Here is a 14,828-nt window from a genome sequence, read left to right on the forward strand (position 1 = left end):
ATCTGAAAGAGTTCCCAATAAAATGGAAGGGGGAAAAAACATTTTGTTGACTTTTTATAATACTTGTATCATACAATATTTGTCCTTTTGTTGAATTTTTTTACTCAGCATAATATCACAAGGATCATCTATGCAATGAGGTGTTTTGCAAATTAATCATTATTCACTAACTTGCATAGTGCTTCCCTCTGTGTATGTAGCATAGTTTATTTATCCACTCTTCCATTGATGCACATTTAGGTTGTGGCTATATTTTTGCTATTGTGAATAGTATGTAATGAATATAGTTGTGCATATATCTATTCCTGTCATGGCTTTTATTTCCCTAGGAAGTAGTGAGATTGATGGATCACATGGTATCTCTATTTCCAACTTTCTAAGGGCTGTACTATTGGCCACGGTGGCTGCACCACTAGTACAAAAAGGGTTGCAGTGTCTCTACAGCCTCACCGGCATTTGTAGTCTTCTATATTTTTTACTTTGCAATGCATCAATACCTACAGCTACAATTTCTACCACCTTCTTCAGTCTGAAATTGATAAAATGTGATTAAAATGAATTGATAATTACTGGTGACTGGAATGAAAAAGTTGGAAACAAATGGAAGAGATGGGTGGTTGAAAAACATACCCTGGGCAATAGCAGTAACAGGGATGATAAAATCTTGCAAAGTCAACGACTTCTTCATTACAAAACCTTTTTTCAACAACATAAATGATGACGACACACGGACCTTGCCAGATGGAATACACAAGGACCAAACTCACTACATCTGTGGAAAAGACATGGAAAAGCCAGTAAGGGTCAGTAGCTGACGATGGAAAAGACCATCAATTGCCCCTATGCAAATTCGAGTTAAAGCTGAAAACAAGTGTACAAGAATCAAAGTACAACCTTGAGTTTACCACATCTGAATTTACAGACTAGCTCAAGAATAGATTTGACTCAATGAAAACTAAGGGTCGGAGAAAAGACAAGTTGTGAGATGACTTCAAAGACATCATACATCAAAAAAGCCACAATCTACAAAAACCAATCTCATTGCTCTCGAGTCAATTCTGACTCACAGAGACCCCGTAAGACAGTGGTTCTCAACCTTCCTCATGCCATGACCCTGTAATACAATTCCTCATGTCGTGGTGACTCCCAACCATAAAATGCTTTGCATAGCTACTTCATAACTGTAATTTTGCTACTGGTATGAATCGGGTGACCCCTGTGAAACGGTCTTCGACCCCAAAAGAGGTTGAGACCCACAGGTTGAGAACTGGTGGTGTAGATCATAACAATTTATGCACAACATTAAGGAAGAATTGGAAGTCCAGAACACATAATTGTGCTCATGAGGAAAGTGTACATAGGTCAAGAGGCGGTTGTTCAAACAGAACAAGGGAGCAAAATCATGAAAGGTATGTATCAGGATTGTACCCCTTGACCACACTTATTTTCATCTGTATGCTGGGCGAATAACCCAAGCAGCTAAATGATATGAAGGAAAACATGCACCAGAATTGGAGGAAGACTTATTAAAAGTCTGCCATATACACAACACAGCCTTGGTTACTTAAAATGAAGATGATTTGAAGCACTTACTGATGAAGATCAAAGACTACAACCATAATAAGGATTATACCTCAACATAAGAAAACAAAAATCCTCACGACTGGAATCAGTGATGATAAATGGAGAAAAGAAGTTAAGGATTTCACTTCACTTAGATGCACAGTCAATACACGTGGAAGCAACAGTCAGATAAGATGTATTGGGCCAGGTATATCTGCTACAAAAGATCTCTTTTGTTTTAAAAGATGTCAACTATATCATTTTGAGGACTGAGTTCATCTGACCCAAACCAAGTTATTTTCAATCACTTCAATGCATGCAATTGGTAGGCAAAGAATAAGGAAGAACCAAAAAAAAATCGATACATTGATTTATGATGTTGAAGTCCACAATGGATTGCCAAAAGAACGAATACATCTTTCTCTTTTTTTTTTAAGTCATTTTATTAGGGGCTCACACAACTCTCATCACAATCCATACATACATCAACTATGTAAAGCACATTTGTACATTCATTGCCCTCATCATTCTCAAAACATTTCCTCTCCACCCAAGCCCCCGATATTAGGTCCTCATTTTACCCCCCCCTCCCTGCCCCCCCCACCCTCATGAACCCTTGATAGTTTATAAATTATTATTTTGTCATATCTTGCCCTGTCCGACGTCTCCCTTCACCCACTTTTCGGTTGTCTGTACCCCAGGGAGGAGGTCACACACAGTTCCTTGTAATCAGTTCCCTCTTTCCTACCCACTCTCCCTCTACCCTCCCAGTACCGCCACTCACACCACTGGTCCTGAAGGGCTCATCTGCCCTGGATTCCCTAGATTTCCGAATACATCTTTCTTAGAAGTACAACCAGAATGCTTCAAGAAGTAGGATGGGGAGATTCATCTCAGACATTTTGGACATGTCATCAGGAGGGCCAGTCTCTGGGGAAGGACATCATGCTTGGTAGAGGGTGAGCAAAACAGAAGAAGCTCTTCCAGATGGCTTGACATGGGGCTACAAGAGGCTCAAATATGGCAACAACTGTGAAGATGGCAGAGGACCGGTTGTACCTAGGGTCACTGAGACAGACAACATCTAACCACCACAAGGTGCTTCCCTATCTCCCACCACCCCAAAGATTGTAAGGGACCCAAGCGGGCAGGCTGGGCTGAGTTCTGGTTTGAATGACAAAGGGGGGGAGCTGCAGTACTTGGCCGGGCTCCTTAAAACCCGGCTTCCGTGGAAAACCACAAAGTCGTGACTGCAACCACCAATGTGCCTCTGATGTTCTTTACATCCAGCCTTAAACGCCTCCTGAATCCTGCCGCGCGCCAGGCATCCTGAGAGCGAGTTCCAACCCTTTCCAGTATCTGAAATCAGTTTCCGGAGCCCGTCGGGTCTTCCATGCGCTCCGCGGGGGGCCGGGGTCGTCGAGGAGCAGAGGAGTCTTGGCCCAAAGAGTGGCCGCCGGCTTCTGGCCTCCTCGGAGCCCCTCAGAAGTCGTCAGTGCCCGTCTGAGAGAAGTTCGTTCCCGGCTCCAACCCAGCAGGCTCGTCTCGGGCATGTCCTCGACGCCCCACAGTGCAGTGGCCTGGGACGAGAGACGCTGTGGCGGGGAGCAGCGTGCCGAACTTGGGGCTCCTGCGCCCAGCTGAGCGGGGAAGCCCCAGCCCTGGAACCAACAACGCTCACACTCCGCTCCGCCGGGGCTCGGGGACAAAGTCCTGCTTGAGGAAGGCGCGAAGGGCGCCAGCCTCACCCCGTCCCCAGAGCGCGCTCCTTCCCCACCCTAAAGTTCGGCCGCCGGCCGCCCCTGGGACTTCACGCGCCTGCGCATTCCCAAGGCGAAGCGCAGCTCGGACGCGGCGCGGGGGGCGGGGCCGGGAGCGGCTGCGCGCGCAAGTGCAGTCCGAACCCGGATGTCCTGGTTTCGGAGGGCGAGGCTCAGGGAAGGTCGACGCTTACTTCGACGCGCTGGAGAGCGGTGACCAGGTTAGTACGCGCCCACTTACCCGAGGTGGTCCCCGGGCAAGGTCAAAGTGATGAGCGCCCCCTCCCCCGGGGGTAACCCCTTTGTGGGAAAAGAAACGAGGAGGCCAAGTTCACTGACTAAGCCGTGGCCGAAGCCGGCTTTGCCCCCCACCTGCAGGACCCAGGTCCAGCACCGCGCGGCTCGGTCCTCAGTTTCTCCTCCAGGATGCGGGGCTGGACTGGGGAGGGCTGATGCCCCTTGAGCTGCGACGTTTTTCCCCATCAGACTAGGGAGTGTCCCACCCAGGCCCAGCTGCTGTGTGGAAGTGGGCTGCGGCCACCGAGCCCAGTGGCTTTCACTAAACAAATGCATTGGTCAGACTTTTCAAAGAATTACCTTTAAAAATGAGAAAGGTCTTTTGCCAGACGTGTGCCCTTTATCTCTGAGGTCTTCTCTCTTCCAGTTCCTTTGCCTATATCGCAAACGAGACTGTTAGGGTGGTGTCTTAGTACATCTATAAAGTTTCCAAAGCGTTAGAAGTTTGGAGAAAATGGAGCTAGAACCAACAGGTAATTTTTGACAAATTAAAATCTAAGAATCACTCTTCTTCTCGTGCCTTGGAGTTGCTTCCAACTCATGGATATGTGCGCACCAGAATGAAATACTGCCAGGTCCTGAGCCCTACCCACAGTTGTTATATACAAACCCATTCTGGCAGCCACGGTGGCCATGGTCTTCCTCTATTTTTTATTGCCGGTCTACTTTACTGAGGAGCCCTGGTACCTGAGTGGTTACACACTGGGCTGTTAATCTCAAGGTAGGTCAGCCATTGGAAATCAAGGAAGAAAAAGGAAGCTTTCTATTCCTGTAAATAGCGTCTTGAAAACCCACAGGGGCAGTTCTACCCTGTCTCTTGGGTTGCTGAGTCAGAAACAACTTGTTGACAGCAACTTTGATTTGGTGTTTCTTTGCCAAGAAGGATGTTACCAGGAGGAGGCTCAAGGTTTCAAGCCTCTCCTCTTGTCCCACTGCAAGAAAGTATTTAGACAAGGGACAATGTTCAGGCCAGAGTCAGAGAAAAGGTTTGAATTGTTACAAGTGAGTTTATTAAAGGGATACTCAGTAACACTGAAGGACCCTCAGCTAATCTTAGAGCTCCCTCAGATGGAAACTTGTTTGTTTGTTATTAAATACTTTTATTGGGGGCTCTTACATCTCTTATCACAACCCACACATTCATCCATTTTGTCAAGCACATTTGTACATATATTGCCATCATCATTTTAAAAGCATTTTCTTTCTACTTGAGCCCTTGATATCAGCTCATCATTTGCCCCCTCCCTCCCTCATGAACCCTTGATAAGTTATAGATTATTATTTTCATATTTTACATCGTCCTCTGTCACCCTTCACCCACTTTTCTGTTGTTCATCTCCCTGGGAGGGGGTATATGTTGATCCTTGTGATCGATCAGAAACGAAAGTTTTGATCCTGCCGTTTGCTGACTTTTCCTTAGCATACCTGCTCTTTCTTTACAGGTGAACTGGCGATGAATGTGTACCCCAGAGTTCTGGGTCTGCCTTTGTCACCAAGTCCAAAGCCAAGGGATAATTTAACCATTGCATGGGGGGTGGGGGTGGGTAGTGGTGAATATCTTGCCATTCTCTTCCCACATCCTTTCACCATCTCTCTTCTGTTGAAGAAAATGTGTCTTCTGTGCTTTCCACCTTCTCTTGTGTTAGCAAGGAGCCTGGTGGTATAGTGGTTACACATTAGGCTGCAATCCAAAGGGTCAGCTGCTCCAAAGAGGTGAGAAAGACAAGGCTTTCTGTTCCCATAAACAGTCACAGTCTTGGAAACTCATGGGGCAGTTCTACCCTGTCCTATAAGGTTGCTAAGAGTTGGCATAGCCTCACTGGCAGTGAGTTTCATTTGGGGGTTTGTGTTAGCAAGATGAAGTGATAAAGGAAATGCACCTTCATCTCTTTTTTGCTAGAAATTCTTTCCATCATCAACCACTTCCCCTTGCCCAGACTCTGTCAACCTAACTGTCCTTTCCCAGAGACGGGTCTTTCCTGATAACATGTCAAAGTACACGAGGTGGAGTCTTGCCATCCTAGCTTCTAAGGAGTGTTCCAGCTGTACTTCCTTGGAGACAGATTTGTTGCAGTCCACGTTACTTTCCGTATTCTTCACCAGCACCATAATCCCAATGCATCGATTCTTCTGCAATGTTCCTTTGTCACCGTACAATTTTCTCATACACTAAGAGGCGATTGAAAATACCATGGCTTGGGCCAGATGTCTGGCACATTAGTCCTCAGTGATATTGTGCTCTTCAACCCTTTAAAGAGCTCTTTTGCAGCAGATTTGCCCAGTGTGATACATCTTTTGACTTCTTGATACTGCCTCAGTGGGCATTGATTGTGAATGAAATCCTTGACAACTGCAGTCTTCCCTGAAATTCTCATGTTGTGCAGTTGTAAGGAGTTTAGTTTCAGTATGTCAGAAAAATACACTTTGCACAACTTAGTTTAACCATCACATGAACACAAGCCCATGTGTTGAGAATTAGTAGGAGTATTGGGATAAATAGCAAGTTGGGCTTGACTTTGGTCTGTCATGTATTACATGAATGAATAAGGGTGAGCTCCGCTTCTCCCCACAGTGCATTTTGAGGTCATGAATACACCTGCCCCACCTTACAAGAGCATGGTGCTGAACATCATCAGGGAAGGAGAGGGGAGTTCAGGAATTGTTTCTATCATTATTTGGTTGTTCAGGGAAAAACTTTAAATAAGTTGTTTTATGTTTCAATACCTTTAAGTAAATTACTTTAAAATGTTTTCACTAACAAGCTTCAGGGTCCTGGCCAGCTTTTAAAATTGTATCCAATTCTGGGTGTTTGCCAGCTAGGGAAAAGTAGGGAAGGGCCTTGGGAGCAGAAGGTGATGGTGTCACCTAATGTGGCCCTGGGCAAACTATCCAGCACAACCTCGAAGGCGGCCCTCTCACTTACTTCCCCATGCAGCCATCTCTGGCCATTGGCCTCCTCATCAGTAAGCTATGAATAATAACAATGAGAATTACCATATTAATTGCTTTCTGGACCTGTACTATTTTCAGCATGGTGGATGTAATAGGTCATTTGCTTCGCACAGTCTCTCCGTGGGTAGATCTCTGTGTCACAGAGGAGAACACTGAAGCACAGGAGTCATTTGCCTAGGAACCCAGCTAGTGACTGGCGGAACCAAGGATGAATCCCAAACAGATGGTTCCAAAGTCTCTGCGAAACAGCCCCTCCCTGTGGGAGGACATGGACTAAATGCAATAATGTACACAACGGGCTCCTGCCTGGCCCGTACCACGGCGGGGCACCCCACTGACATGAGGAGAGGTGAAGTACAGTCCATAGTGCAAACAGACATAAAAGGCTCGTTTACACAAGCTGTTGACCAGTGAGACAAGCACTTAATTCAGAGAAAAGCCCAGAACCTATTGGGTACACTTTTGACTACAGGCAGCTGCATGTCACTATCCAGTTTGTTTGTTTTTTCTTATGATTCTTGCGTATTTATAGGCTTCCAAATAAGAAATGAGGGTTTCCCTAGATGGAGAAAAGCTTTAGCCTAAGGTCACAAAAAGTTGAATTGCTTTGAAGTGTTGGGGGCCTGGCGTGGGGCTTAGGGGCAAAGTTGCCACCTTGCAGACCCCATGCTGATACTTAGCCTTCCCTTCTCATTTGAAGGACTGAGACCTGTGCATCAACTGGGACAACACCTGGAAGGCACTGCCACAAGATGGACAGTGAGGGTAGCAACCCGGGCAAGCCGACGTCCAAGAACCCCCAAGAGTCACGGCGCCTGAGCATCCAACGCTGCGTCCAGTCAGTGATGCACGCCTGTGAGTGCCGCAGTGCCAGCTGCTCACTGCCGTCCTGCCAGAAGATGAAGCGGGTGGTGCAGCACATCAAGGGCTGTAAGCGGAAGACCAACGGCGGCTGCCCCGTCTGCAAGCAATTCATCGCCCTCTGCTGCTACCACGCCAAACACTGCCAAGAGAACAAGTGCTCTGTGCCCTTCTGCCTCAACATCAAACACAAGCTCCGCCAGCAGCAGATCCAGCACCACCTGCAGCAGGCCTGGCTTATGCGCCAAAAAGCACCCCAGCACACCCCAGATACCACAGCCCACCTCCCAGACACCACTCTTACCCCCTAATTATCCATGTAGCTCCACAGCAGCAGCAGTGGAGCCGCTCAGCACAAGGCTTAACAGCAGAAGCATCACTTCTACCGCATCTGTACCAATAGTGGCCCGTTTCTGGGATGCATAGGCATGATGACCACATTGAGCCAGACAGTCCCTGTGGTTAAGCTGACTCCCTAGCAGAGCAATGGACCCATCATGCCCAACATGTAGCAGCTGCCCAGTGTGCCCAGCTGTGCCCGAGCATCTTGTCCAGTGCCCAGCGCTACCTGCTGTAGACCCTAAAGTCACCAAGCACCCCACAACAGCAGCAGCTGTTCAGCAGCTCGTACTGAACATCCTCAAGCCAAACCTGCAGCTCGTGGCCACCTTCATCAAGCAACACATCCCAGCCTGCAGCCCAGCACGCACTCACAGCCAGGCCTGCAGAACCTGAGTGCCCGCCAGCTGGAGGCCTGAACCCCCAGGGCCAGGCACTGAACATCATGAACATGGGCACTACCCTGATGGCAAGCATGAGTCCATAGTAGAGAGAGAGGCTGAGGAGGCAGCTGCTACCGCAGTAGCAGCAAGGTAGCTCCGGCATGCCTGGACACAGCCAGTTCCAACAACCTCAGCTACCCCCTGGCCATACCATCGCAGCAAATGCCACAACATCTCCCCATGCAGGGAAGCTCCACGGACCAAATGGTGGTCCAGATTGGCCAACTGGGGCAGCTTGGGCTGGGTGCAGACAGCACACCCAACATCCAGCAGTTCCCTGGCCAGCCAAGCTCCATGAGACCGCAGCAGCTCATGCTTTCAGGACAGCCACATGCCTCTCACCTCCCCAGCCAGCAGGTGGCCACACCCGCTGGCAACAGATATGCTTTCAAACCCTGTGCCCCAGTCACCACATTTCAGTCCCTAGCTTCGCTTCGCCAGAGATCCTCTACAGCAGAATGATTTATGTAACTCATGCAACAATGACAGTAAAATTCAAGAAGATTCGATCACTGTATAGAATGGTAATGTCCCAGCTCATTTCTTAGATTATTAAACTGTGTGCAACACACAAAAGAGGCTGTCCTTGAATATGTTTACTTGCCATTAACAGTGGGGTTCTATGAAAAATGCTGTTATTAGCATTGTGTTTAGACTATGCATGTTTCTTTTCCTTTCCTATTTATAAAGTATGCTTAAAATCGATAGTGATTTTTAACATATATTCCATTCTTTTAAGATCCATGTGAAAATGTTGTAAGATATTTATGTTTTGTTGGGTTTGGAGTCTGTCATTAGTCGTACATGGTTCTGGGTGTTTGCTTGGAGACGAAGGCCCAGGACATTAAGCACAGTGGTAGAGCCAGAGGCAGCTAGGGAGCCAGTCCAGGGCCTAGCAGCTTGTTTGAAGGGCTTGCTCCCCAGAGACCATGGCAGTAAAGATAGTGCTGGCCCCACACATTTGAGGCTTATGGGTTCTACATCTACAAAGTGATGGTTTGACACTGTACTTGAGCTCCTTGTCCACTTCTGTCTTCTCTGCTCTAGCTAAGCTCCCCGAGAACGACCAGAGAGGGGGAGGACCCCTGCAGCATTCTCAGCAGCCTCCCTTCCTGTACATGCACCTCATGAATGATGAAAAGGGTGCTGCAGAGGCTACAGGGAGGGTTCTGTAGTACCTTCTCGGGTTGTAATACAATGAGAGGACCAGACTATGGTTCCAATCACTCATCCAAGTGGCAGGCCTGCCTCCTTTTTGGTCCTTATAGTCACAAGTCTTTTCAAAATACTTAATCTTTGGAATTTGAATTTGAGAAAACTAAGAAATTAGAAGGGGATAAAATTGGGACAAGGCGTCCTATTTTGAGTCTTAATAATGACTTAAACTAGATGTCAAAAATGACTGATTAAACCAGATGTGTGTCAGATAGGACTAAGACCACTGGCCCTACCACCCCGGGAAGGAATAGCAGGACCTCCTTGCCCCCAGAGACCAGCTGTCCCCATCAGGTAGTTCACTCCATGAATATTCATATTTCATCCATCTTTTCCACTCACGGGCAGCTCTGAGGCCAGTGTTAGAACCAGAGGGGAGTGAATGCCTGTGCATGTCAATGCTGATGGGCACCCTCCCCTCAAAGGGGTGCAAGTGGAAAGCTAATGCAGGTTTCTCTAGAATTAAAGATTTTGTGCACTGACCACCTCTGGGCTCCACATCCCAAGCCTCCATCCTACCATCCTTTTTAGATGTAACTGTGCTAGCTGGTCATTCTCAGTGAGCTTGGCTAGGACAGCTAAATCGAATCAGAGAACAGGGCTAAGGGTAGCTTAAGAAAGCAGGAGAGCCCCGGGCCATGTCTCATGCTGTGTATGTAAATGTCTGTGGGAAACATGCAATCCAACAACAATAGATCTTGCCCAAGGATGAGTTGCTCCTTTGTGCATGATCAGAAAAACCTGAAAACCAGTGTACTCTGAAGATGAGATTTCTATCCCAAGAAGGCAGAAGACAGGATGTGATCAAGGCCTATATCTCACACCTTAGACTAAACAAACTCAAGTAGGATAAAAACCCTATTTGTAAAACCTAGAACTATAAAAGATGATCAATGAAAAAGTAGGGACAAACTTCAAAATCAAAACCCAAACTTGCTGCCATCAAATCAATGCTGACTCAGTGACTCAGTGGGGTTTCCAGACTGTAACTGTTCTTTGACTAGAAAGCCCAGTCTCTCCTGAGGAGCTGCCGGTGGTTTTGAACTGCCAACCAAATGGATCACAGCCCAATGCATCACCACTACACCACCAGGACTCCAGGGACAAACTGAGGGGCCCTAATACACGGCATAAGTACACTATTAAACATAACTGAAAAGACAACAGAAGATAAAATAGTTGACTGGGACCTCCTAAAAAGCAGAACTGCGGTACAGCAAAAGATTTCACAAAATGTAAAACAGAGAACCCACAGACTGGGGGCATACCAGACAAGGGACTAAGCTCTAACATCTATAGAAAACTTCAGTACCTCAACAAGAAAAAGACAACACAATCTAAAAATGGGCATAAATAGACATTTCACCCAAAAGGCAGCCAATACATCAATGAAAAGAAACTTGTAAGAATGAGTCATTTGAGAGGTCCAAATCAGACAATGAGATGCCATCTCAACCCTGCATTAACAGCAACATTGAAAAACAACAACCTGCTGGCAAAGGGTTTTCTTCACAACCTTCATTTACTGCTGGTGGGATTGCAAAATCATAGCATTGCTGTAGAAAATGGTATGGTGCTTCCTTTAAAAAGTTAGAAAAATCATGTGATCCAGCAATTCATCGACTGGTATATAAATAGGTACACACTCGTGTTCACTGCAGCATTGTTTGTCACAGCTAAGAGATGGAAATAATCTAAATGCCCATCAGTGGAAGGATGGATAAATTATCTTATCATACACAAGAGAATACTATGCAATGTGAAAAATAATGATGAATCTGTGAAACACCTCATAATATGGACGAACCTGGAAAGCATTATATTGGGAAATGAGCCAATCACAAAAGGACAAATACTGTATAAGACTTCTACTATAAAAAGTTTTTTAAAATGTTTTTAAGCTAAAAAACATTCTTTGATGGTTGCAAGGGAGAGAGGGAGGGGAAGTTCCTGACTAGATGTGTTAACTTGGGTGAAGGGGAAGTCAACATACACAAAAAAGGGAAATTGTAGAAAATGAAGCCGGATACTGGGAGGAGAGCAACAGTAAAAGGCAGCAGAGGTAAATACTGCTATGAACACAGTCGTACGACAAAGATGACCTATGAGGTGATGGAAAGATGCAGGGTGGAAGTGTAGGAAGTACAGTGGGAGTATACTCAAGAATGTGAGGGGAAACTCCCCAAATGGAATTTGTTTCCCGAAAGCTATGTATTTAATTTTTTTTAACAAAACAACCTTATCACCTTCAAAGTACTCTCCATTACACTTAATACATTTGTCAAATCTGTGACTCCATTCTTGGAAACATTTTCCAAACTAATCTGTTTGCATGACAGCACCTCCCTCGTTTTTTTTCTTCACCTCTTCTACTTCATGAATTGCTGTCCTTTCATATCCCTCTTCATTCACAGAAACAAAAAGAAATCTAATAGAGTGAGGTCCGGTGAGTAAGGGGCGTGGGGCAGGAGAGGCATACTGTTTTTTTGCCAAAAACTGGCACACTGAGATGGCTGCGTGAGCAGGTGCATTGTCATGGGGCAAAACCAGTTCCCGATCAGCCACAAATCAGGCCTTTTTGGTTGCACACTGTTACACAATCTTTTCAGAACCTCTAAATCAGTGGTTCTCAACCTTCCTAATGCCATGACCCTTTAATACAGCTCCTCATGTTGTGGTCATCCCTCCCAACCATAAAATTATTTTTGTTGCTACTTCATACTGTAATTTTGCTACTGTTACGAATCGGGTGACCCCTGTGAAAGGGTCATTTGACCCCCAGAGGGACCCACAGGTTGAGAACCACTGCTCTAAATAGAAAGCTTGATTAACAGTCTGACCTGGTGGAACAAACTCCAAATGTGCTACAAGTGGACATTTTCATCCGTTCGGAAAGTTAACGGACATCAGAATGAGGTTTGTCATAAATTGGCATTTCGCCTTTTTTGAAATGAAAAAATCACTCATACACTTGAATTTTCCCATAGTATTGTCCTTGTAAGCTGCGTTCAACATCACAACAGTTTCTATGGCATTTTACCAGAGCAGGAAACAAAATTTCACAGCCATATAGTGTCCTCTTAAACCGGCCATCACAAAAAATGAGGTTTGAGTGAAACTGCTTTTATGAAAACATTCACTGTGACTAGAGAGAACCTTCCCAGGTGACACCACTGGGTGCACTAACTCAGAGTGAATTGCTGAATGCGTCCTAGGGGGAGGGGAGGGGGGTGGTGCATACTATGAAAGCTCCACTTGGCCCAGCACAATTCCGTTTTTGTATAACAATATTTATACATATATATTTATCTTCATTCCAAAGATATCCATAAATGTGGTAGAACATAAGAGTGCATAACGTTATGAAGCTCATTACACATTGACAACCTTAAGGGAGTGAATCACTGGGCCTGGGGGCTCAGGATCCTAGTCTCAGAGAACAATGGGTCAATTGGTATACGTAATCTACAAAGACAACATTCTACATCCTACTTTGGTGGGTTGAGATGAGTCTTATAAACTCATGAGCAGCCATCTAAGGTGCCATTCTTGGTGCCATCCTGACAGGAAAGAAAAGTGATGACTATCAAAGGTGCATGGAAACAATTAGTCAAAGGGACTAATGGCCAATGTGAACATAAGTGTGCACAACCCAGAGACAAGAACAATGTGGTACTTGACTACCACTGCCAACTGCTTGGAAAGGGATCCCATTAGAAGATCCTGGATAAAGCATGATAAAAATGTGGAACAAAACTCAAAATCATAAACATTATAAAGACTAAGCTTACTGGTCAGATAGATAATGGTGGAACCCCAAAACTATGTCCCTTAGTCACCCTTCAGATCTGAAAAAGAACGTGCTGACAACAATAAACCCAAACAAACGTCCACCATGCAGTCAATCGACTCAGGAATATCAGGAAACAATAACACTAATGAGGTATGCAACCCTTAGAATAATTAATCACCTGAGATGAAAAGGACACTTACCCAAGGGCAAGTTTCAGGAGGAGAGCTGGGAAAGTAGAAATGGAAACAGGCGCCATGGGGAGGAAATGGATATGTGTTACAGTGGGGATAGCAACCAATGAGATGAAACAAAATCCTGAAGAATGAAGAACTGATCTGCTCTGTAAACTACCCAATTAACAATAAAAAGGTTTTTTTCAATGTGATTAAGGAATCTCTATAAAAATCAGTCCATGGTGGCGGAAGGGTGGGGTGGAAAGGGGAAACCGATTGCAAGGATCTACATATAACCTCCTCCCTGGGGGATGGACAACAGAAAAGTGGGTGAAGGGAGACGTCGGACAGTGTAAGATATGAAAAAATAATCATTTATCAATTATCAAGGGTTTATGAGGGGGGGAGGAAGGGGGAGGGAGGGGAGGAAATGAGCTGATGCCAGGGGCCCACATGGAGAGCAAATGCTTTGAGAATGATGAGGGCAACGAATGTACAAATGTGCTTGACACAATTGCTGGATGGATGGATTGTGATAAGAGTTGTATGTTCCCCTAATAAAATGATTTAAAAATAATCAATAAATAAAATACATCAAGGGTAAAATATATATCAAATAGTTGCAAAGAATATGGTACAAGATTGCGTTTGAAGGTTAAAATAATGGTTTATTCATTTGAATTACCTAGGTAAAATTAAAATCCACTATTATGAAGTATATAATACTATTTTTAAAAGAAAGGAATTCAATACAATTCATGATCAAAAAGGAGACTGATGTGAGCACCCCAAATCAAGACTTCTGACATGAGGTGGCGGCTGTGTTACAGTGTGAGGTCAAAGCTCCGTGGTGAATGCAAGGGAAGTAGCTCTGCATCAGAAATGTAGCTGTCTTTCCTTTCATTCTCCACTGTAATTGAGCGCTTATTCGGAAACCAGTATCAGAGAACAATTTGCTTTTACTTATTAAAGGGTTCTACTTGCCACTTTGGAAGCTGGGTCAAAAAAAGATCTCAGAAGAGATACTCACTCGGAATAAACTGGTAGAATCACCCATGTCCTGTAGTCAGACCAAGAAGGTCTCCATTGTTTGAGGCTAGATCTACCCCATTTCATGACTACTGTGTAACATCTTAAAAACTATTTTAGAAACATATAATCAACTGGATAGTTGATAGACTCTCATTCAATTGTGTAACCATTTATGTCAACCAGTTTTTAATTTTTGCGGAGGTTCCTTAAATTTTCTTCTGAAACCCCCTGAATTGTCTCCTAGGATCATTCAGTTTACAATCCTTTGAATCTTAGTGTTCTCAATTTCTGTTCTGTTCTCACGTTCTGTCTCACACAGCACCCTTTTACTTCTCGGCTGGGTTCTATAATACATTGCAATGGCCACACAGAACTCACACGCAATGTTCACAATTATGGG

General features: G+C 45.1%; 1 protein-coding gene across 1 annotated transcript; it reads left to right on the forward strand.

The window, feature by feature from the left end:
* Positions 1-3,476: 3,476 nt before the first annotated feature.
* On the forward strand, positions 3,477-8,791 carry LOC123521206 (histone lysine acetyltransferase CREBBP-like). Its single transcript, XM_045285915.1, has 2 exons — positions 3,477-3,544; positions 7,273-8,791. Exon 2 carries the CDS (start codon positions 7,325-7,327, stop codon positions 7,742-7,744), a length of 420 nt encoding a protein of 139 aa, XP_045141850.1. The 5' UTR covers positions 3,477-3,544; positions 7,273-7,324; the 3' UTR covers positions 7,745-8,791.
* Positions 8,792-14,828: the final 6,037 nt, after the last annotated feature.

Source organism: Echinops telfairi, unplaced genomic scaffold, assembly GCF_000313985.2.
Source record: "Echinops telfairi isolate 266 unplaced genomic scaffold, ASM31398v2 ScPeMD7_5;HRSCAF=22, whole genome shotgun sequence".
Lineage (NCBI taxonomy): Eukaryota > Metazoa > Chordata > Mammalia > Afrosoricida > Tenrecidae > Echinops > Echinops telfairi.